At 46.5% G+C, this 23,392-nt stretch overlaps 2 protein-coding genes across 8 annotated transcripts in view; one reads left to right on the forward strand and one right to left on the reverse strand.

The window, feature by feature from the left end:
- Positions 1-13,449, forward strand: part of PCCA (propionyl-CoA carboxylase subunit alpha) — a 330,692-nt gene extending 317,243 nt beyond the window's left edge. For both annotated transcript variants that reach the window (XM_010959668.3, XM_074378474.1), the window contains 2 exons: positions 10,111-10,188; positions 13,105-13,449. In XM_010959668.3, the coding sequence (XP_010957970.2) occupies positions 10,111-10,188; positions 13,105-13,173 (147 nt within the window). In that variant the 3' untranslated portion in view covers positions 13,174-13,449. The remainder of the gene's footprint in view (positions 1-10,110; positions 10,189-13,104) is intronic.
- Positions 13,450-14,583: 1,134 nt separating this feature from the next.
- Positions 14,584-23,392, reverse strand: part of GGACT (gamma-glutamylamine cyclotransferase) — a 34,248-nt gene continuing 25,439 nt past the window's right edge. For all 6 annotated transcript variants that reach the window (XM_074378477.1, XM_074378479.1, XM_074378478.1 and 3 more), the window contains one exon: positions 14,584-15,602. In XM_074378477.1, coding sequence (XP_074234578.1) covers positions 15,158-15,589 — 432 coding nt within the window. In that variant the 5' untranslated portion in view covers positions 15,590-15,602 and the 3' untranslated portion in view covers positions 14,584-15,157. The remainder of the gene's footprint in view (positions 15,603-23,392) is intronic.

A 23,392-nucleotide genomic window follows, 5' to 3' on the forward strand; every position in this document is an offset into this window, starting at 1 on the left:
CCAGTAGTCCTGAAACTGATTTGTGAAGTTGGAAAACCGACTTTAACAATTGCTTTACCTGGTGATAGAGAAGTGGAAAAGCATAAAAGAGGTTCAGGAGCTGTGAATTGTTATGTTTGCTTTGAGAGCACTGAGCTCCCTGAAGAAAGCACTCCTTAAGGTGGTCTAACACCCTAGTGTTAAGGGTTTGGGAGGGGTGATACATAATAAAAATGATATGTATGTGTTGAATGTGGAGGGGGGTCACCTTATGTATCTTCCTTCTAAAGGATTAGGGTCCTAAGAACATAGCCCCTTGGCCTTGACAGTGAGAATGCCCACACTCCCTACAGGATCGGAGCCAGTGGAATCTCGTGACTAGAGGTGGAGGCTGGTAAACATTGTGAGGGGGTTGTTTTGTTCTTTAATTTTCCTCCTCAGGCTTTTTCTGGAAGCCACATAGGCTGTACACTGCCATCCTGAGCTTGTCAGTCCTAATGGTGTGGCTTTAATTATAAAATCACATTTGTGCTTAGGAAAAAAATGTGTTTAACGGAAATCTTTACTTTTCCAACACCTGAGTCAGAACCTGAGCGGAGGGTTGGGGGGCGAGGAGGGGGTGGCAGCTCCTGCTGGGAGCACAAGCGGGGACTGCGGTCTGCCGGCCCCTGCCTGCGCTGCCTCCCTGGCAGAGAACCCGGAGCCTGCAGCCTCCTTGTTTCTAGCCACTGCTCGCTCCTAGTCTAGCTGCTCCAGATACCGAAGGGTTTAGCCTTCATGCTTTCCATTTCCTGGTTAACGATTTAACGTGGGAAAGCGATGCATTTAGTAAAATGGAGCAGTGTGGCATCAGTCCTTGGTTCACTGGGGGAACTCAGATACTGAAAACCACCACTAATAATTAAATGTGGGTCTTCGAGAATGGTTTGATCTGAGAACAGACTGGGGCCTCTATTTCCTGTATTCCTTTAAATCAGAGGGTGGGTGCGCGCCCCTGGGGAACCCCTCCTGGTCTGGGCTTCACCTTTCTCTCCGCACGCGTGTGCTGGTCATGGAGAGCAGGTGCGTTCTTTCACTCCTCACTCCGGCATCCGCTGCCACCTTTGGTCCTTGCAGAACTTCCTTTCATATTCTGTACCATTGTGTTCTGATCAGTGTTTTCCCTGTTGTTATTTGTGAAAAGTGTCCCAAACTGCTAATACCTAAATCAGGCACAGGGTGGGACATTTAATTATCGGCTCTTGTACCAGCTTCTACAGTTAAATCTGCCTTGTGTAATTAAAACACAAGAAATTTTCCTTGGACCAGAGGCACGGCACATACTTGAGGCCATTTTAAGACAGCGATACTTGTAGCTTTTAAGTTTTGCAGTTTAAAGTTATTTTAACACTGCAGGGCGTGTGTCTTGTTCTTAGGAATAACAACAGCTGAGCCAGGGCTCCACTTCTATCAGTAGAAAGATAATGGAATCAATCATCTGTGCGTATTTTCAAGGAAAACAAGGAACAACAACAAAAAAATAAGGACCTACAAGTATTCTATTTTCCTTTATAATGTTATTTTTATAGTTAAAATTCCAGTTATCTGTAATTTTTATGTTTAGTGTAAGTAAAGCTTAACAAATCTTACAGTGGTGGGCCTGGCAATAATGTGTCCCACAAAAGCATCACATAAACAGTAGAGAACAAATCTGTTCTGGGAAGTAAACAGGTTTAAGAGTTTAAAGACCTCGGGACACAACAATTTGGGGTGGCCGTTTAGAAGTGGGGAGTGTGCCCAGGCGGCTCTGGGGGAAGGTCCCTCCCCCAGCACGGAGCTGGGTTTTACTCTAAGCGCTTGTTTGGGGTTCGCGCAGCAGAAGTTGCTGATACTTCTTCAACGTCCATTAAATGCTGTTTAACATTAAAAGTAGTAGTCAAATCATTTTTTGAGTGATTGTATGACAGGCTTTTCGAATCTGTCAGGAGGGGATGCTAGTTCATAAGCAGTAGAATGCCTACCGGCAAGCAAACCAGCAAGGAGGAGGCAGGCATGTACTTGGACACTAGAGTCACATTCAATTCAGGAAACAGTTCAATGGAAGGACTTCCCTATGTGTCTTCTTTTATCTGCCTTCTCAAAATATTTTTACAAGAACTGATTTTCACTTCAGTTTGAGAAATACCTATGACATTTAACAACATCATAAACCAGGGCACTTTTACAATCAAAGTCAGCATTTTTAAAATAACTTACTTTTAAGTTTTTGAACTTCTATCTTTATAATATTCTTGAACAAAAATATTAAAAATATATATTCTTCCAGAATAATGCTGCATACGTTTTTCTCCAGCATTAGACTCCAGCTGCTGAATGGGTGGCACAATTTTCTTGTTGACTTTGAAGTGTAAAATAAGGTCGGTATGAGCACATTTGTTTGCTCAGCCTTTTGATATCAGAAACAAAACAAAAAATAAAAATAAAAATGAGGCAACTGACGGGGACATTTTAACATTGAATTTAATTAAGATTCTTTCTAGTTTTGTTTAGATTCTCTAGTCGTCTCAGATCTGCATCAGAAATATTCATCTTATTTAATACAGCACAAACTATGTGAGCCAAGAACCAGCAGCACGCTGTATACCCTTTTACATTTCCTTCTTTCTCAATTATTTTGTGAGTTTTTAGTTTGTCAGACCAGGTGAAATAATAGGTTGATATTAAGTTCCTGTTGCTGCTTTTTCTTGCCACTTAGCCTGTCAGTATTAGCAGACAGAGTCTGGGGTGTTTTGTGGGGCTAAGATGAGGAACATCCAAACTGAGCCTCAGCAGAAGGGTAGTGTGAGGTTGCCGTGCTCACCAACACTGCCTTAGGCAAACAGTGCTGGACCATAAAGCGCACCAATGAGAACAAAAAATCATTACCAGGAGTACCACCCGGATTGCACCCTGATTTTTCTCCGTGTGTGTGATGCTCTGGGGAGAGGGCTCCAGGCAGGTGGACGGCCGCTGAGCTGGATGGAGACATAGGGGCCCTGGTTCAGAGATTGACATTCACACCTCCCCTTTGTCCCTAAACCATCTGTAACGGAGCTTACCGCTGATCTAGGGAAATCGCACAGAAACTTGGCAAGAGACCTTTACTTTTCATTTCTTGAAGAAGCAGGATTTGAGACCTCCTTGGCCCTTAGGTCTTCCACACGCGAGTGGGCTGGATCGGGCCCCCTCAACGTGTGCTCGTCTGGCAGTGACTAGTGGGCCTCACGCAGCCCCGTATCAGTGCGTGCATCTTCCCCTGGCAGAGAACCTGGCCTGGCTGTTTGATACATTTTCCAGTTTCTGGATACCTTGATTTACAATCATAAAATAATTGCAAGAATTAAATTTACATACTTTATAGCAGTGGTTATTCAAGCAGTTTATTTGACAGTGTGCCAGCTTTTACCAGTACCTCAGATTACATCCAGAGCAGGTGCAGCTAGACTCATGCATTCCTTATGTCACATTTTTAAACTTGAAATTATGAGACACTACCAATGTACAGAAAGTTATGAGCGCTCACATGCTCTCTGCTCACCTTTGCCATATTTGCTTCGGATGTGATTTAACAGTAAAACATTGCTTCTGGAGTAAACGTGCCCTGTGGCCTCTTTGCTGTAGAATTCCTGTCCTGCCTTCTTCAGAGGTAATGGCTATCCTGATTTTGGCCTTTTTGTCTTTTCCAGATGACATTTTTAAATGTTATGATTAATTTTTGTTGGTAGTAACAATTTGGGAACTTTTACAGTTTAACTTAGTGATAATTATCAATATAAGATAAAATGTTTTTATAGATCAATCAGTAAATATCATAGGTGAGTCTTCTACAAGTTTAGTATCTGATTTTGTTTTTGAAGGAATACTCTACTTGGAATTAGAGGGTATAATTGTCTTTATTTTAAATGTTTTTGAAGATGATAGTTCCCAACCCTAATGAGATTCAAAATATCTTCTCTCACCTTTTTGCTAAAAATATTAAAAAATAAAAAAATATTATTTCACTGGGTCCTTTAAAGCAGCATACTTCACAAAGGGAGTGAATCCAGACTGCTTTCTTAAAGATACCATAAAGGACATCAGTTTGAACTAGTTCTCTTTGTGACTTAGAGGCTCTGGCTCCACTTTTGAGCTAATTTAGAGGGCAATAGGGGGTAATAATGTTCTTTATTTCAAGGAATTTTAGGAAAAACTGGACTTGTTTTATATTGGCCACTTCACTGTATTCTTTCCTGTCTCTCAGCTCCCAGAGCCCCCTGCTTCAAAGCCCAGGGTGCAATCCCTGGGGGGCCCTCGGGTGGGAGGGGAGCAGGGCGGCACCTGGTTGCAGGGTTGCCTCTGCGGCCTGTCCCCGGGCGCCCTCCCGGGAGATCCAGCCCATTAAAGGAGGCCTTAGACTGAAGATAGGGGCTTGGCAGCATTTCTGTCGCCTGACTCCTCTTTCTTTGTAATTCGATGACGGTTCCTTCCGTCATTGCTTAAATACTGCCCTGTCTCCAGGATCTCTTCTCCTGCCCTCTTTACAGGAAGATCTTGGGATGTGAACGCACATTTCTTCTTCAGGAAATATCCAGGCATATTAACCAGCCTATCTTTCCAGCTCAGAAAGAGGAAGTTACTATAATCAGATCCTAGCAGTGCCTTTTAACCAAATCTGAGACGCCTTTTTCTGGTGGCTGTTAACTGCGTCTTTCTTCACATCTGAGGGCCTGAAAATGCACTGTGTTCTGAGTAGTGCAGCCTTTAAAAATGTAATGGAAGGATTTTAACTTTTGTGGCCTCGGCAGCAGGGTTGATATGATCCCCGCTTTTGGGTGGCCCAGTGCAGCAGAAGGGGAGCCTGCGGCGGGCCGGGGAGCCCTCCGAGCCTTCTGTCTAATTTGGCAGAAAAACAGAGTGTAGGACAACAGAAGAAGGCTCCTTTTTCCTAAAAATTCTTCCTCCCACCCACCCCTCTTCTCCAAAAGGGGGACTTAATTTTTCAGCTGCACACAGTGATTTGGTGCTCACTCTTGCATTGAAACAGTTGCTGTCTGAGCAGGCAGGAAACAGTTTTCTTTTAATTGCTGAAATCATTCGGAAGTGCTCCATGCCCCGCTTCTATACAGCAGATGCTGTGCATTAATTGGCCTGCGTAGAAGTGACCCAGGGTTCCTTGCAGCGGGCCCAATCTTAGGCAGAGGGTTTAAATAGCTTATTTATTATTTTGTATAATCTGGCGTACATTATGTGCTCCTGCACGTGTCGTATTTCATGGTCTGCAGTTTCTAATGTCATGTGGGTTTCAAAACCTGTATTTCTCTGGTAATGTACTAGCAGCAGGTAAGCTCAAAATACCATCCATCAGGAGCTAATTTTTTATCCAGATACTCCAATGACTGATGAACCTGTCTTTTGTATGAATGTTTAGCACAGTAGAAAGCCATATGCCACTGGCACAGTTTCCTGTGCATTCTTTACAGTTGCTAGCGAGTAGGCTTACCGGGGGAAAACCTTCCACGCCATTTATGTCCTCTTTCCTATATTTAAAGGATAACACCTTTAAAACAGCCCTGGTTGTGGATGACAAAACGGGGTAGGGGCCTTCTTAAAGGAAATCCAACTCCCAGAATCATTTTCTTTATCAGAAATATGACTGCACACTCTTAATAGGGAACCTTGTTTTGTTACTCCCCGTCTGTTCAAAACAGACCTTAGCCCATTAGAAGGGCCTCCCTTGTGTGGGAAGACCACAGCTGTTACTGTAAATCTCATCCCGTCACTGTATCACCCCCATTTTGTGGCTCTGAAGGATGAAATTGAGAAATGGAATACGGTGCAGTCATCCTTTACATCTCCAATTTTAGGCCTTTGCCATCATTTTCATGCTTTTATTCCAAATCAAATAACATTAGTGAGCTACACCACCTTCTGATGAATATCTGGCATTGAGCACAGCTTTCAAGTCTGTACTTTGGGGGGCTGCCTTTTATGTTTGGTGGAGCTCTTTCTCCCCTTTTCTCTTCTTTTTCTCTTCCCGCACCTTCTTGGGCTTTCTTCGTGCATTTGCAGCTTGAACGATACCAGTTGCCAAACATGTCCCAGTCTTAGTGTGTTTTCCCGGAGGGCCACGTGCAGGAGAAGGTTCTGTGTCTTTTAATCTTTGGGAAAGGAGTAAAGAGAACTTGGTAGAAGGATATTGGGGGCTTTAATCAGAAATAATAAGTGGTTTAAATCATTAGCACAACAAAGCAGTCTATAAGCTCAAAGATAAAAGTCTCTGGGGAAAGAGTCGTCTGAAAATAAATGGAACTTGATAGATTTCCATATCATTTATAACTTCCCTTAATTACACTTGGAAGACTTGCCAGTAAAACTGGAAAATTGGCAGCCTATGTCCATTAGAGTCATTTTGCCGACCATGGCAAGCAGCTGGCTTTACTGGATTTTATTTCCCATCACTCACAATTAATCATCAGCTGGAGATGTCTGAAACTTCAGCACAGAGCAGTGCCGGGTGACATTCCGGCCTCCCAAACACGCTAAAATCTGCTGAGTAAATGGGCTGAGGTTTCTGCCCAGCTCACTCATTTTGGGGCAGGGCAGGCTCCCGCTTAATGAGTCCGCTCCGATAATCGGATGCGAATGTGAACCTTGACCCCGTGTCAAAGGAGAGGACGCAATAAGCCGGATGAAAGATACAGGAATCAGACCTCCAAACTTCACACCAATTAGACAGGGAGCAGAGAAGGACATCAGGCTGACTAGGTTTATCGAAAAGACTTGCGAGGCTTGTGACCATTTTGTAAGCCCAACATTGGAGACATCCTGTCACAATCATTAAGTCTTTATCGGATGATTCACAAGCGTGTTAGGGAAGTGTGCGCACACACGTCCCTCAGTAGCAGTGCCCTGCCCGTGAGCTGTCTGGTGGAAATTTTGCTCGTTGAGGCGCCCTCTCTGCTCACCCAGTTAATGCCCTGGCCTTCCGAGCACATGGGGAAATCTGGGAGGTGCTTCCATGACCTTCCCGAGCTCGGGGGCAGGAGTGGGCAGGCACCTCCAGACTGGGAGGCTTCCAGATTGTTGAAGCGAGAGGCCTGTGTGATACTGTCTAGGTTGTTGGAACCGGAACCCGTGGGGGCCCAGCGGGTCCGTGGAGCAGCCCCGAGTTACAGCCCCGTCTGCACTCTTTGATGTATGGTTTGTACCACATTTGAGTCCCTGACTTACATTTTTGAGGGATGAAATAGCTTGAATTTAGGTCCGGTTCATGTGTGTATCCGTGTTTGAGTGCGTGCGTGCGTGCGTGTGTGTATAGCATGATTCTGCTGAACAGAGTGGATCTCACTATTTGGTGGAGTATCAAGGAACAGCCGCCAAGAGTTCTTTCTTCTAGGGACAAATGAGCGAAAACAAACTACAAAACAGATTGCTGTAAGTGAACAGAGAGAAATGCATTACGCACATTTCCACAAAATAGTATGAGTGGAGAGCAGCAGAGACAGGGTAGGGAACTAGGGAGAGAAAGAGGAATGAAGAGGAAGATGGAGCCGCGAGGGTGGCTCCAAGACTCAGGGCAGCACTGCGGGGCAGGCGGCAGGTCATTTCAAATCCAGAGGCGCTGTCTTTGAAGCCCCTTTAATCAGATCATCAGAGTGACAGTCAGAGAGAAGGGAGTGTGCTAACTTGGGGACTTTCCCACCTCTCTTGATTCTCACTGGCTAAATCAGAGGTTTTGTTTTTCTGAATGATATTGGGAGACCTACCACCTGCAGCCACCTGTGTGTCCCTCTCCGCAGATCTCCCTTGATACAAGCACTCAGAGCCACCACGAAGGCGGTCAGTGGGCAGTGGAGGCCCGTGAACTTGCTGTCCATCTCCCACTGCCCACGGGCTACCCACTGGCCTGGACCTAACCGCCACTGTGGCTGTGGCTGGCTCGGGTCTGGAGGAGGGCTGTGGCCCAGGGCGGCTGTCCTTCTGCAAGTTTCTTACGGGCATCGTTGTCAGTTTGGTGTCCGCCCCCTTGGTGTGACCAGTGGAAATTTCCCAGGTTCATTCATTTTTCATAGTTGTATTAGCTGTGAATCACGTACTTGAAGATCCCATAAAGAGCAGTGAGTGGCAGGTGCTCTGTGTGGCCAGCACTGCCAAGCACTGGGATGCGGAGGGCGAGCCCATGCCCACCCGAGGGAAGCCCACGGTGCCGGGGATGGGGAGATGGACTCTGAGTGAGCCCCGGGCTCGCAAATGCCCGCAGAGGAAGCCCGGCTGGGCGAGGATGCAAGGCGAGCACACATGGCTCCCCACAGTGGGCACTGGTCCATCTGTGAAGGAAGAAGCTACCAGAGCCCAGAGGGGGAGAGCTGGTCACTCATTTTTGGAGGAAATTTCCATTGCTGAACTTCAGATCTGTTTCCCAGAAAGCCACAGGCCCTGACGCCGGAATGCTCGGTGCTTGGGTTGGGATGCTGTTGGGTGAGGCCAGCTCTGGACCCTCAGCCTCCGTCAGAGCCATGATCTGGGTCTGCGGGGTTTTGCGTGTGAAGCTGAATGGCGGCTGCTGCTTCGGGGACTTGTCCTCTGCCTTGCTCGCCTGGCCCTACCTGCCTCTGAAAGGAGAGAAAAGACTCTGAAATGATGGCTTGGGTGCCGGCTGTTGTGACACCGTGACGGGGCCCCGCGTTTCCCTGGAGCTGCCCTCACTGCTGTCCCTCTGCCTTGTGAAGAAGGGCCCTCCTCGCACGTTGAGCCTTCACTCTCTGCAACGCAGGCGCCAGGGGACCATGAGTCACAGAGGGTCGCAAGCACGGCGCTTTCAGCCCAGCTCTCCAGCTCAGTGTCGCCTCCGTGCCAGCACCGAAGCTTTGGCATCCCCTCTCTTCCTATATTTCTGTGCCAGGAAAAAGCAGCCCACCACCTGATCAGCGGAGGAGAGGAACACGCGGGGCTCAGGCGGTCCCTACTGCCAGCGAGACAGCTTGTGCCACATGGGGAGCCGGGAGGGGGGCTTGGAATCATCTGGGATTTTAGGAAAGAACATTCTCCAGGCACTTCTGCGATATTGGATGAGCAGAGTGTCCAGGAGCCCCACTCCAGGATGCCCACCAGCACCCCAGAGAGGCGGGTGCCCCAGGAAGTTCAGCTCTCCCATTTCAAAGACAGGGAGGCCCTTTTTCACAAAGATAGGAGAAAACTCCAGCCCAGCGCCTTGGTGCCTTCCTGTCAAGGGCAGAGAAAGGAGAACAAATAGAACCTTCAGTCACAGCTGACTCCTGGTGGAAGTCCCGGCTTGAACCCCAGGACTGCCACCTGGACTCTCCTTATCTTGAAGGGCAAACATCAGAACAGGAAGCTTGAGCCAGTGCTCCTGGGAGCTACCTGTCTCCTTGCAAGGAGTGGGCGGGGCTCTGGAAATCATGCCGTGCGTCGGAAGGCGCCTTCCGGGAGCCGCCTGGTTGTCAGGACTTGGCATGTTGCACAAAGGCTGGGACAGTGGTCCCCATGGCCTGGATGCTTGGTTGTTGCTCCCGGCTCCCCTGGGCTATAGACAGAAACTCCACTTTTTGATAACAGCTTTCCTGAGGTAGAAAGCTCACGTACAGTACAGTTCACCCCTTTAAAGTGTGCACTTCAGTGGTTTTTGTCTGTTCACAGAGTTATACAAGCATCACCACCATCCGTCTCAGAACATTTCATCACCCCCAGAGAACCCCGGCACCAGTCAGCAGTCACCGCCTTCTTCCCCCTCCGCCCCTGCAAACCACACAGCTCTCTGTGCAGAGATTTGCCGTTTCTGGACATTTCACATAAGTGGGACACATTCCATTCCTGTCACACTTCTGTTTGTGGCAAAGGCAGACTGAGAGATTCCCAGGGGCGGCCCACCACCAGCACGCCCAGCCCTCCAGGGTCAGGGGCTTCTCCTCACGAGGACGTGATGGTAGAGGAAAGGGCCTTTCTCTGCTGTCCCCGAAGGTGAACTTGGAATGTGAAGTATCAGAGGAGGTTACTGCTGTTGAGGCAAAATCTCAGAGCATTTGACAAAGACACTCTGAATGGCCTCACTCTTGAACACTGTTGCAAAATTCGAATGCTGTTAAAACTTCTGTCCACTTTTTATTCATTTTCCAGGTAGCAGAAGGCCAGGAGATTTGTGTGATTGAAGCCATGAAAATGCAGAACAGTATGACAGCTGGGAAAACCGGGAAGGTATGTCCCCAAGTTCCCACCAGCTTACATGGCTGTGACAAGAAGCAGAACTTCCACCTTTGAATCCTGGATGGTTGGGCCTGAAGGGGCTGCCGGAGGGGGCCTCTCCGTGGACGGGGACACTGACCTGGGGGCTCCCTTCACTCCGCGTGGATGTGACCTGCCCCACGGAGAGCAGGCCTTCCAGGAGAGTCTGTGTGACGCCCAGGGAGTTGGGGAACAATTGTTCTTCACCTTAATGTCTTTCAAATTAAGGGGTCTTTAATTTTTAATGTTTACATCTGTCTTTGAGGCAGTTAGTTATCCAAGACTTAGGTGACACAGCGGGAAATGGTTTTAGAGATTGCAAAAATTAATGTAACTCTTCAAGATAATTTCTCCACAAAGAGAACAACTCAATTTTAGATCGAGAGGAGCTGAAGGGCCCACGTACACATGTGGGACTTAATGATACAGGCAGGGAAAAAAAGGAAAAGATAAACTAGTACTGAAATTTGTTAAAAGTAAAGCCTCTTAAATGTATTTTCTCAATGAAGAAAATAGAAAAGTCCTTTTAAGCAGTTACTTCATTTTCTTTCCTGTGACTGAAAAGACACCATTTGTAGCAGGATGATCTCTTTCTGAAAGAGTCTGGTTTGGAAGTATCGCATAGTGGAGCGAGGCGAGGTGGGGCAGATGGGGTGGGCCGGGTCCTGCCCTGTGGCCGCTCCCAGGAAGCAAGATGGATCCTCGGGGACAGTGGGTGTCCTGGCAGAAAGGTCTTGTCAGCTCACAGAGAGACACAGCCTCTGTCTGTCTCTCCAAAAGGAAATGAAACTGATGCTCAGAGAACAGGCTGAGGGGACGCCTAGTCCAGTCCCAGCCGCGAGGGCGGAGGCCCGGTGCGTGGCTGGTGGGCCCTGAGCCGAGTGGCCAGCCTGGAGGGGGCATCAGGCGGCTGCACCCCGTCCCCTCGAGTTTGGGAGAGGAGAATGGCATATGCGCAGCCTTGGGGGGGTCCTGCTTTCTGTATCTGATTACTTTTGAAGAACTGAACAAGGAGATGCTGTATCTGCTCTTGTGAAGACTTGTGTTTGCTCCTTGGGATTAGTTAATGTTTATGCTGCACTAGTGTCATGAGATCTCCCTCTGTGAAGAGAACTGGCCTCGTTTGGGGGACCTGGAATATATCTCAGAGGCACGCCCAGGGCCAGCATGCTGGACTGAGGCACTGATGGAAAAGTGAATTTGGCCTTAGCTCCCTGAAGGAGCAAGGGGCCCGCCCATCCACGTGGTTTATGTCCTCAGGGCCTGGGTCTCACGGGGAGGCCGGGCTGCTGTCAGGGTGCTGCTGGGCTCTGGGTGAATCTGCGCGTTGGCCCTGCCCTGTCGGTTGGAGTTCCTCCTGCCCCCACAGGGCACCAAGGAGCCAGCCCCGGCAAGCCTGGGGCTGGTGGGTTCTTGTTTCTGGAAAGGCCAGTTTTCCTCCCAGAGGAAAGGTTCACAGTGGAAATAGGTCTTAGATTCTGGTTACTGCAGCAGCATGACAAATATGTGCCATAAAAACGTCGGCGGCTCCAGGTCAAAAGCAGCAGCCACTTTGGTGCAGACGGCCCTGCCGGACGGGACCTGTCAGGTCCCCGCAGGGGTTCTCATCGTCCTGGAAGACCCTGGGCTGGGGCTCAGAGCTGTGGGGACACAGGCCAGGCCACCCAGCCCACATCTCTGGCCCTTTGCCTGTTTGCCACCTGCCCAGGAGGCCAGTTCCAGCCCATCATTCATCTTCATATCGAAGCAAGAACCTCCAAGTCAAATGACCATCTCTAATTTTAAATATGAACACAAATGTGGGAAAGCCAAAGTTGACTAAAACCGGGAGAAATCAGTGGTAATTGAAGGGCACAGCAGTGACATCGAGGGAGCCTGCTGCCTGCTCCACATCAGGCCAGAGTACAACCCCTGCTTCTGAGAATTTTTCCTTCAGAAGGAAGCTTCTGATCAGACTAGGGAGTTCCTCCTGTTAGTACCTGTTTTGACTTGTATCATTGTGTGTGGGTTTTTGTTTTTTTTTTTTTTTTAACACTAAGTACACCACTAGCTTTCAAAAAAATTTTTTTCAATTTTTTTGATAATTTCATATTTTATTTTTTAGTCTGGCTGGGGAGGTGATTTATTTTTAGTGGCGGTACTAGGGGTTGAACCCAGGACCCTGTGCATGCAGGACGCACACGCTACCACTTGTGCTACTCCCGCCCTCCCACCCTTATGGCTCTCCAGGATGTATTTGTAACTGAGTCTCCTAGGAGGCATTAATATTTTTGACGGGGCTCCTGGGATTGAACCCAGGACCCAGTGCATGCAGGACGCACACGCTACCACTTGTGCTACTCCCGCCCTCCCACCCTTATGGCTCTCCAGGATGTATTTGTAACTGAGCCTCCTAGGCGGCATTAATATTTTTGATGGGGCTCCTGGGATTGAACCCAGGACCCAGTGCATGCAGGATGCACACGCTACCACTTGCGCTAGCACTAGGCCCGGCCTCCCACCCTTTGGCTCTTCAGGATGTTTCTATAACCGAGAACCATAAGCATGGAGAGCAGAGCATGGACGCTCATCCAGTGTAAACACTACCAGTTTCTAGGGTGCTGCCCAGACCCCCGAGGGTACCCTCTGCGACTGACTACAGAAAGTCCCTGAGACCAGTGGGTTGACAAGGATCAGGAGAGGGAAGGTGACGAGTCACAGCCCTCCACAAGGATGTCCCTGTGCATGAGGTCCCCTCTGATGGGCGCCCTACGCCAAGCACTCTGCCTGTGCTCCAGTGCCCGCCAGGGTGTCACTTCATTTCCAGAAACAGATGATGACGAGATTGCTCCCTCCTGGTCTAGTTAATAATTCTTACTCTCCCCTTTTTCTTTCTTTCTTTAATTCAAGGTGAAATCGGTGCATTGTAAAGCTGGAGACACAGTTGGAGAAGGCGATCTGCTCGTGGAACTGGAATGAAGTATTTATAGCCTTTCAGTCATCACCCAATTTAATTAGCCATTTGTATTACTATTCTTTCACACTCAATTTATTCAAGCGTTTTGCAGGAACACCCCTGTGCAGCAGATTTTACATGGTCATATTTATTCCACATATAGTCAAAACCAACCTTCTGCCAAAAAATCACCAATGGAAATTTTTATTGATATAAATACTTGTACATATGATTTGTACTTCTGCTGTGAGATTTCCTAGTGTCAAAATTAAATCAATAAAACTGAGCATTTGTCTAAATATTAGTTTGCCCTTTTTTTGAATGAAGACAATGTACATAAGAGGCTGTGGGCTGTGCCAGTAGACGTTAAATGCTACCATTTCATTGGGATCCTTTTAAAGAACTTATATAAATCCCAGTTCTTTGCCTTCCATTTCATTAAATTAGCATTTGCCACTTTATAATCTGATTACCTGCTTCGTCCTGCTTGAGGACCTAACTGCTGCTTCATAACCTCCTGAAGCCCACGGCACAGATGATTTTGGAAATCACTCCTGTGTGGCTCTGCTGGTGAGTGTGGAGCTGCTGGCTCCCCGGGACCCTGGGGTGTCCCCACTTCCCCATCCCAGGGCCTGGGCACCGGGAGCGCCCCGGGTGCAGTGGATGGGGCTGCCATAGCGCATCAGCTGATACCCATCCTCGCCTTTTCTGCGTTTTTGTGAAGCAAGTTTCCAATTAAGAAAAAAGGGCTAAAGATAACGGTCATGTTTTGTGCCAGATGCAGTTAGCGCCCACAGTCTACCAACCATTAAGCTGAGGAGGAAGTGAGCTCTCCTGACAGAGAGGTTACTCGGGATCAGCAGCTGCATTTTCATTTGGTTCTGAAATTTTTAGAATACGGTTAATAGTTTGCTGGTAAGTAAGCAGAGGCAGGGTCGTGCGCTGATGTGAATCCACGCTGACAGATGATCAGATGGAGGTGGGTAGTAATTGGTGCTTCGTGCCTTGCTAAAATTATTTTAAGTGCTGTTTGTATTTGGAAGCTAAGCTTTCTGTCAGGCCTGAAGAACAAATTACTAATGTGTTGGTTTTTCTCTGAAAGGCCCGCCCCCAAACACCGCTCCCCCGGGGTGGGGGGGGGGGAGGTGGTACCTTGCTGTGGTCTCACGTGAGCTTCCGTCTGAAATCAGGCCGTTCGGCTGCTCTGCCAGCAAGTGGGTGCTCATTATTTTGCTAGATTAGAAGGAAAAGAACCTCCAACCAAGTAAGCAGACTCAAAAAGACGTCCAACAATAGCACCAATTCTTTTATGTTTGATTCCCAAAACATCTAGTTTAATTTTAAATGATTGTCTTTGATAATCTCTGTAAGCCTGATCTGAGAATTATGAAACGTGATGTTATGCACATTCAAAACTACTCTGAAACACTGCATGTTTTTCTTGAGGTTCTTTTATTACACTGAGATGTCCAAAATCAGCTTTAAAATTATTTTTCCCCTCAGTGCTCAGGTCGGAATCAGTACAGCAGGGCTGCTAAAATCTAGCTGCAATATGAAGTCTGTACGTTCAGTTTTAAATGTTATCTTCAGATTAAAGCAAAGCAAAAAAAACAAAAAAACAAAAAACAAAAACCCAAAAAACAAACAAAAAAAAACCACACAATAAGAAAAGCATGATAACATACAAGTTTTTGAAATGTCATTTAGGGGAATTAAAATCCTAAGTTTTCCTCATCCAGTGCATTCAAGCCCAGGGCGCTCTTGAAGCAGCAAGCAACAAAGCAGTGACAGGGAGAGATTTCAGGAAACAATCTTGTTACCAGTGTGGGAAAATTATTTGGGAAATCAGTTGCCACTGAAAAAGATTTTCTCCCCTAACAGATTAGGTTTTACAATTTTTTCGTTTCAAGGAGCGTTATCAGGCCTTTGCATTTGGCGAGCGCTGACCACTGAGGTCACCCTCTAACCACTGGGCTCTCTGTCCTGCTGCTGCCTCCCACCGCCCTCTCATCTGTTTTCTCGCGGGTTATAGCGAAGCCCGTGCTTCCCCTGCGAGTCGTAATCGTCGTGGTAGGGGAGGTGGACCCACTCGGGCGGGTAGGTGGCCGTGCTGTACACGAAGCACTGCAGGGTCCCGCCGGCCCCCTCCACAGCGATCGTCACCAGGGTGCGCTGGTACATGTCTGGGCAGCCTTCGAACTCGTCCAGGAAGTGCAGCATCTGCTCGTCCACCGTGTAGATCTCCCCGGCCACGCGGTTTCCCCACCCCGGCAGGTTCAGCAGCCGAGGGATGTTGTGCTCCCCCGCGATCACCAGCGGGTATGGCTGCACCGTGCGGCCCCGGCCTCGGAGGGCGGCGCGGCCGTGGGCGCCGTCCAGCAGGACCTTGTGGTTGGGCTGGCCTGTCTTCAGGGTCCCGTACACGAACACGTGGGCCATGCGGCTGCTGAAGCTGCAGAGGAGAAGGAAGCAGAGCCATGCTGTGATGCGGTCAGAGGCGGCGGCAACCTCTCTGGGCGGCCTCCTGGGCACCACCGAGCACGACTACTCCGGATCACCGGGAACACCAACCATCACTTACATTTTTCCAAGAAGAGGGACTCATTTGAAGAACATACTTGTCAGATGAGACGGCCTGTCCTGGGATCAAGTCCTGCAGAACTGCTGTTTTGTAAGAGCAGTTCGTTTTCAATTGTTTTGAAAGGACTTTAAACAATAAAAGATGGGTGCCAGCAGGATGCAATGGGTTTGGATGGGAGACTGGACCCCTGAACCCCACTGCCCCTAATCCTTGCCCCACCCCAATGTGATCTTCTAGAACCATCGATCTAGCAATAACAACTCCAGGTCAGACTGGGATGCCCCATTTCTCACCCTCCCATCCTCCAGAACCCTGGCAGGCTGACACCTTGTGCTTCCAGCTGGTCCCACCCTGCACCCCGGCAATGGGGAGTAGGGGTCTGGCCAATCCTCCAGGCCTGTTGGGGCCTGCAGCCTCTCACCCTCACCTCCCTCCAGCCACCCCCAATGCCCGCTCAGCCCCTGCCCATGCACAGAGGCTTCCCTGAGCGGCCACACCACCCTGGTTTGCCCTTCTCACGGTGCGGGTTCTCTAAACCAATCACAGTGCTTGTCTTGTTTGCTGCCGGGATGTGAAGAGTTGAAAGAGAAATGGGAACCATCCAGTCCTTCTGGGCTGAGTCTCCGGCTGGTGGGGACTCAGGCCACACAGCTGGGTGAAACCAGCCGAAACTGGAGGCCTGCTCTCCTGATCACTGGTGCCCTTTCTGCTTTGACTCGGCTTTTAAAGTAACACATGTCCATAAGGTAAAAGTTAAATAACTTTACAAGAAAAATAAAATCCTACTCTTCCCATGCCCCTGAAGAGACACATTTAAGCCTCTAAAACTGGCCACCTACACTGCTACTTCCTGGTGTTTAATTCGTCTTGCCTTCCCACCCCAGAGCAGGTGAGCAGTTTTACAGCACAGACGTTAGAACCAACCTGCCCGGGCTGAAATTGCCACTGCAGAGCCCCACGTTCCTCCAGTAGGTTCACATCCCTGGTTTTGGTCAAATCCATATTCAGTTCAGCATTAGAACTATGTAAACACTGTTCTCAGATAGGGCACATAGTGTACTATGATTAATTTCCTTTCTTTTGTTTTTCTTGGAATTAAAATTTGCTTCAGCGTTTTTCTTTTTTCTGTTTTGCTCGTTGCTCAAGTTTCTATGACAGTCCTTCGGCTTTGTTTTCTGAGAGCATCACCGTAAGAATCCTTGCAGCTCCAAACACCCGGTCTTCCCTGCAGCCATGGCCCCAGCCGGGGTCTGTGGTCCCCCAGGCTTCCTGAGCGTCTCCTGGGGCCCAGCCCCTCCTTGGTTGACTTCCTCGTTTTACTGAAGCTATTCTTCCCCAGTCTCAATGAACAGTGTAGCTGGGTAGAAAATTCTAGAAATAATTTCCTTCAGAACTTTAAAAGCATTTGTTTTTTGACTTCTGACTCAAAAAATCAGGTTCATGCTGAGAAGTCCAGGGCCATTGGGACCCACAACCTTCATACAAGACTGAGGCTCTTCCCTCTGGAGGCTCCTAGGGTCTTCTCCTCTCCCCTGGATTCTGAGGTTCTGTAACGAGGTCTCTTTATGTGGGTTTTTTTTCACTCACTGTGCCAGGAATTTCCACCTAAAAACTCATTATCTTGGATCATGAGGAGTATTCGTCCTAGTCCTTCCTTGTTCTCTTTCTGGATCTCCAGTACTCGGATGTTGTATATCCTGGATTAATCTTCCAATTTTCTCTTTATATTTGGCTTTATCTTTCAATTCTTCTATTATTTTTAAAAATATTTTTGCCATCATACTTACTTTGCCATCATACTTACCATCATCTTGTTCCTTTGTTTTGTGAGCATCCTGTTCTTTCACAGAATACCATCACTCATCTTTGGGAAGATACTAATTATCATGAATTTGGGGTTGTTTTTTTTTTAAAGTTTTCATCTTTCCCTGGATTGCTTCTGTTTCTCCTAAATTTCTCTTTTCTATTTGTTTTGGTATATGTTTCTTTAATAGGTTTCCTTCAGACGTCTCAGTAATCCTTGGCTGGCCTTTTACGGTGGAAAGTGAGACACCATACAGGAGACTGTGTGGAGGTTGCGGTTGGCAGGCCTTGCATGGAGGCCTCCAGGTAACAGAGCCATAGGTATGCGGACTTGCCCTCCATCCCCATCTTCGGGTGCCTCCTCACCCCGACGCTCAGCTAGGCCTGGTCTTCCCAATACCAAGCTTCTTGCCAAGCCTCTGTGGACATAAGCCACCCGTCCCCTGCTGGCCAGAGGGTAGATGGGGGTCTCTGCTTTTTTCTTTTTTGGATAGTGCCATCCTAAAGTGTGAAGTCTTAATTTGCATTTCTGTAGTGATTAGTGATGTTGAGCATCTTTTTATGTTGGCCATTATATATCTTTTTTGGAGAAATGTCTGTTCAAGTCCTTTGCCTGTTTTTTAATCAGGTTGCTTTTTCATTGTTGAGTTACAGGAGTTCTCTGTATCTTCCAGATATTAACCTCTTATTAGACATATGATTTGCATACTTTCTCCCATTTCATAGGTTGCCTTTTTACTCTGTTGATTTTGATGCACAGAAGTTTTACATTTTGATGTCACCTAATTTTTGCTTTTATTGCCTATGATTTTGGTGTCATATCCAAGAAACCTTTGCCAAGCCCAGTGTCATGAAGCTTTGGCCTTATGTCTTCTCCTAATACGAGTTTTATAGTTTTTGCTCCAATGCTTAGGACTTTTATCTATTTTGAGTTAATCTTTGTATATGGTAAAAAGTAACGGTCCAATTTCATTCTTTTGCATATAGATATCCAGTGTCCCTTTTGTTGAAAAGACTATCTTTTCCCCTTTGGTCTTTCTACCTTTGTCAAAAATCATTTGACCATATATCCAAGGATTTCTTTCTGGACCCTCTCTTGTGTTTCATTGCTCTACACAGCTGTCTTATGTCAGTCTCACACTGTTTTGATTACTGTTGCTTTGCAGTATTTTTGAAATCAGGAAGTATGAGACTCCAGCTTTGTTTTTCTTTCTCAAGATGGCTTTGCTTATTTGGGGTCCCTTGAAATTTCATATGAACTTCAGGATGGATTTTTCTATTTCTGCAAAAAAAAATTATTGGGAATTTTGACAAGAATTGCATAAAGTCTGTAGTTGCTTTAGTTAGCACTGCCATCTTAACAATATTAAGTCTTCCAATCCATGAACATGAGAAGGCTTCTCATTTATTTAAATTTTTGTTTTGTTTTATAATTTTTTAAATTGAAGTACAGTCAATTACAATGTGTCAATCTCTGGTGTACAGCACAGTGTCCTACTCATGCATATACATACATAAATTTGTTTTCATATTTGTTTCTTTAAAGGTTATTACAAGATATAGAACATAGTTCCCTGTGCTATACAAAAGAAATTTTTTAAAAAATCTATTTTCGTACATAGTGGCTAACATTTGTAAATCTCAAACTCCCAAATGTATCCTCTACCACCTCCTTTCCCTGGTATCAATAAAATTGTTTACTATGTCTGCGAGTCTGTTTCTGTTTTGTAGATGAGTTCATAGTTTTTTTTTTTTTTTTAAGATTCCACATACGAGTGATATCATATAGTATTTTTATTTCTCTTTCTGACTTACTTCACTTAGAATGATGGTCTCTAGGTCCATCCATGTTGCTGCAAATGGCATTATTTTATTCTTTTTTTTTAGGCAAAGTAGTATTCCATTGTATAAATATACCAAAACTTCTTTATCCAGTCACCTGTTGATGAACATTTAGGTTGGTTCCATGTCTTGGCTATTGTATATAGTGCTGCTATGAACATTGGGGTGCATGTATTTTTTTTTTTTTTTTTGCATTAGAGTTCCCTCTGGATATATACCCGTAAGTGGGATTGCTGGATCATATGGTAAGTATATTTTTAGTTTTCTGAGGAATCGCCATACTGTTTTCCGTAACGGCTGCACCAAACTACATTCCTACCAACAGTGTAGGAGGGTTCCCTTTTCTCCACACCCTCTCCAGCATTTATCATTCATGGATTTTTGAATGATGGCCATTCTGACAGGTATGAAGTGATGCCTCATTGTAGTTTTGATTTGCATTTCTCTGATAATTAGTGATACTGAGCATTTTTTATATGTCAATTGGCCATTCGTGTGTCTTCACTGGAGAAATGCTTGATTAGGTCTTCTGCCCATTTTTAGATTAGGTTGTTTGGGTTTTTTTGTTGTTGTTATTATTATTATTGAGTTATATGAGCTCTTTGTATATTCTGGAAATTAAGCCCTTGTCAGTTGCATCATTTGCAAATATTTTCTCCTATTTCATAGGTTGTCTTTTGTTTATAGTTTCCTTTGATGTGCAAAAGCTTATAAGTTTAATTAGGTCCCATTTGTTTATTTTTGCTTTTATTTCTATTGCCTGGGTAGACTGCCCTATTACGATTTATATTAGAGGGTGTTCTGCCTACATTCTCCTCTAGGAGGTTTATGGTGTCTTGTCATATGTTTAAGGCTATAAGCCATTTTGACTTTATTTTGTTTTAGTGTGAGGCAGTGTTCTATCTTCATTGATTCACCTTGTTTTTCTTTTTCAACTTCCTTATCACTGTGTACTCCTGGTCCTTGTCTGTCATGTTCAGCTGATTTCCAAGGGCTGCTGTGACTGTCACAGTCAACAGAACATGTGAAAAGACTACTACATTGGCCAGATCCTCTCAGGCTACAGCCAGGGATAAATCAAAATATGCCTGTGATTCATTCAGGCCAGGAACACACTGGAACCCTCCTGAAGCACCACACCCTGGGGCCAGGCTAGGAGGGGGTTCTCCCCCTCTGGGTCTCACACATGACTATGTCTTCCACCCCATTCTTTTCTTGCCACGTAGTTCCTTCCATGGCACTGGGTTATGGCCAGAGTCTTGGATAAAATGCAATAAATAACGGTTAGAAACAGCTGTAGGTGAGCCATTTGGGCTTTTCCAGAGCAACTGAAGAGTGTTCTTCAGGAGTGGTTCTGTCTCCACTCTAATGTGAACTAGATGCTCCCAGGCGGGCCTGTTCTAGGACACTGATGGTCAGGTCAGCCCCTGCAGGGATCATCATTGGGCCAGATGGCCGTTTACGAACACAAGGCATGCTAAGTATAAGTAAAGAAGGGCACAGTGGACCTCCACCACTTAGCAACAGTGGGTCTTTGGGAACGTTACTTAAACTCTCGGAGTTCTATGCCTGTTACTTAAAACTGGGTTCATCCTGTCTTCCTAAGAGCTAATCTCTACCGACTGCTGGCTGTGCTAGGCCCCAGGACCTGATGAAGTTAATTCCCTCCTCCCTCCTAAATTCTCCACCCCAGCTCCTTCCTTTATCAGTTAAGGTCTAATGTATCTGCTAGCATATATTCTTCTCAAGGAAGCCCGTTAAAAATAAAACAAAAAAGAATATTCTGCATAATAAGTGGGAGAGGGAATCAAGCCATATCAAGCATTAGTTGTGGCCTTGATTTTTCAGAGCCAAGACAAACAGCTGGAAAGGTGATGTTACATAGAAATGATCGTAGTTAGGCCACAGGGTGCTGGTTCCAATTCTGTAGAAAATCAGTTCAGTAACTTTCTTCTGCAGAAGATGACAGCTTATTTCCATAAAAGAAACCCCCCAGCAGTAAAAATGTAAACTTCTAGGAAATAATGTAGCCTGCTAGAATGAATTATAATTTTCTACATTTTATCCATTGAATTCTATACTTGATAATATTAGTTTGAGAATACTATTTATGTAATAAGAAAAGAAAATTAATATTCTGCATTTCTGGCTCCTTTCACAAGAAAAACATCATTACTTTTCTGATTGTGTTTTGAACAACAAACATAGCTCCTTCAGGAAGAGCCTAATCCCTGGGGGGACTGAGAAAAGATCAGAGTTAAGCACTGAAACAAGCAATTAATTCCCATTAGAGGATTAAGGCACTCATGTTCACTTTGAATCAGAAAAATGAATTGCGAATAAAATCATGTACAGCAAAGAGGTTGCTTGTCAAAGTTAATAAGTTAGAGAACTGAAGGGCAAAGTGGAGCACCCGGAAGGTGAGCGGCCACAAGAAGCATCAGCAAGGAAACTTGTGGAGTTCTGTATTCACGGGACACGGGCTGCCGGCTCAAGATGCCGCAGCAACTTGGGGGTGGGGGGTACGGTTTCTGCCACACGGTGCTGTCCTAACTCTACTAGATGGAGTCTGTCCGTGAAGCGAGTCTAGAAGCCTTTCCACCCTGCTATGCCACCATCCCCCATGCATGGATTTCCCTATAGTATCTCACCATTAATATAAAGAAAATGAAAGAGACACACAAGATATTAAATTCAGTTTGATGAATTTTAGAGCTGATTCTAAATGAACTCAAGCAGTGTCTCTGCAGACAACTGTGCTGATGTATAAAGAACTGACTGGGAGGCCCCGCTGTGGTCAGGAATCAGTCACCCTCCCTTTGGGAATCTGAAAGCCCAAAAGCCAGATCCTTGTCCCAAACCCAACTGGTCAGGAATAATGTGGACACCCGGGGGTCAGCGCAGAGGTGGAACAGGCTCACAGAGAGTCTCAAAAAGTTTTACTTAAGCAAAATTTGGTCAGTTTAACACTGTCAATATTTAATATTAAGAAAACAAAAACACTCATGGAAATGTCCATCTGGCCTGGCACTGCTTGAGACGCCTCTGTGACTGACTCAGCATTTTACTGAAACGCAGCCTATCCGTCTCTAGTTTCATATTTCACCGCTGAGGCAGAAATTGAAAGTAATTATGAGTCCTTCCCATAACTATTCGGTTTTCTCTGCTTAATATTTCTTCTTAGCCACCTGGTGGCAAGAGTGTAAAAGCAGGATGTAATTTAAGAGTTTAACATGTTAGTTTACAAATTAGAACTACTGCATACGCCGGGACCATATTTAGAAACACACACACATGCCAGGTGAACCAAACAGGAAAGGGCTAATATGTAACTCTTCTTAAACTCATCTGCAAACGGATTTAAATGGATACCAGCTTATAACATGAAAACCACCTTTAAAAACAGGTGTCTCCACAGGTCATTCTGTATTAAAATTTAATGATACAAGGAAATGTTAGACAGATGACACACAGATTGTTCTGTTTTCCTCTAAGTGATAATCATTTGGCCATTAGCAAGGCTTTCTGCTGGCTGTCAAGTAGAGGCTGGGTTAGCGCGGGCAGGTGGAGTGACACAAATCAGGCTCTGCCCCGCCCACTGGCGGGACCACGAGCTGCGGCGGCCCCACCCCTCCCCGGCTGCTGGATACTTAGCTTCCAAAGGGCAACAGCCTGTGTCAGATCCACTCCCTCCAAGCCTGTGACCAGCCCCCAGCACGGCCGAGGACCGGTCTCGGCGAAGCCGCCGGCTCCGTCGTCCTTACGTGGCCCACGGTGAGCGCGAAGCGCACGGGCGAGCGCACGGCTGCCCCTCGCATCCCTCCCCCTCCCGGGGCATGATTTTCCCCTGGGAGCCGCCCAAGCGGCTGGTAAAGTAACACATTAATTCTTCACAAGTTTCTAAGACTGGAGGAAACAGGTGAAAAAACACAATGCCCGAACTTTGAACTGGAGCTCGGCCCGCGAGCGCGGGGCCGCAGGGTCAGCCTCTCCCGGCCGGCCGGGCGCCTGCCACC

Source organism: Camelus bactrianus, chromosome 14, assembly GCF_048773025.1.
Source record: "Camelus bactrianus isolate YW-2024 breed Bactrian camel chromosome 14, ASM4877302v1, whole genome shotgun sequence".
Classification (NCBI taxonomy): domain Eukaryota; kingdom Metazoa; phylum Chordata; class Mammalia; order Artiodactyla; family Camelidae; genus Camelus; species Camelus bactrianus.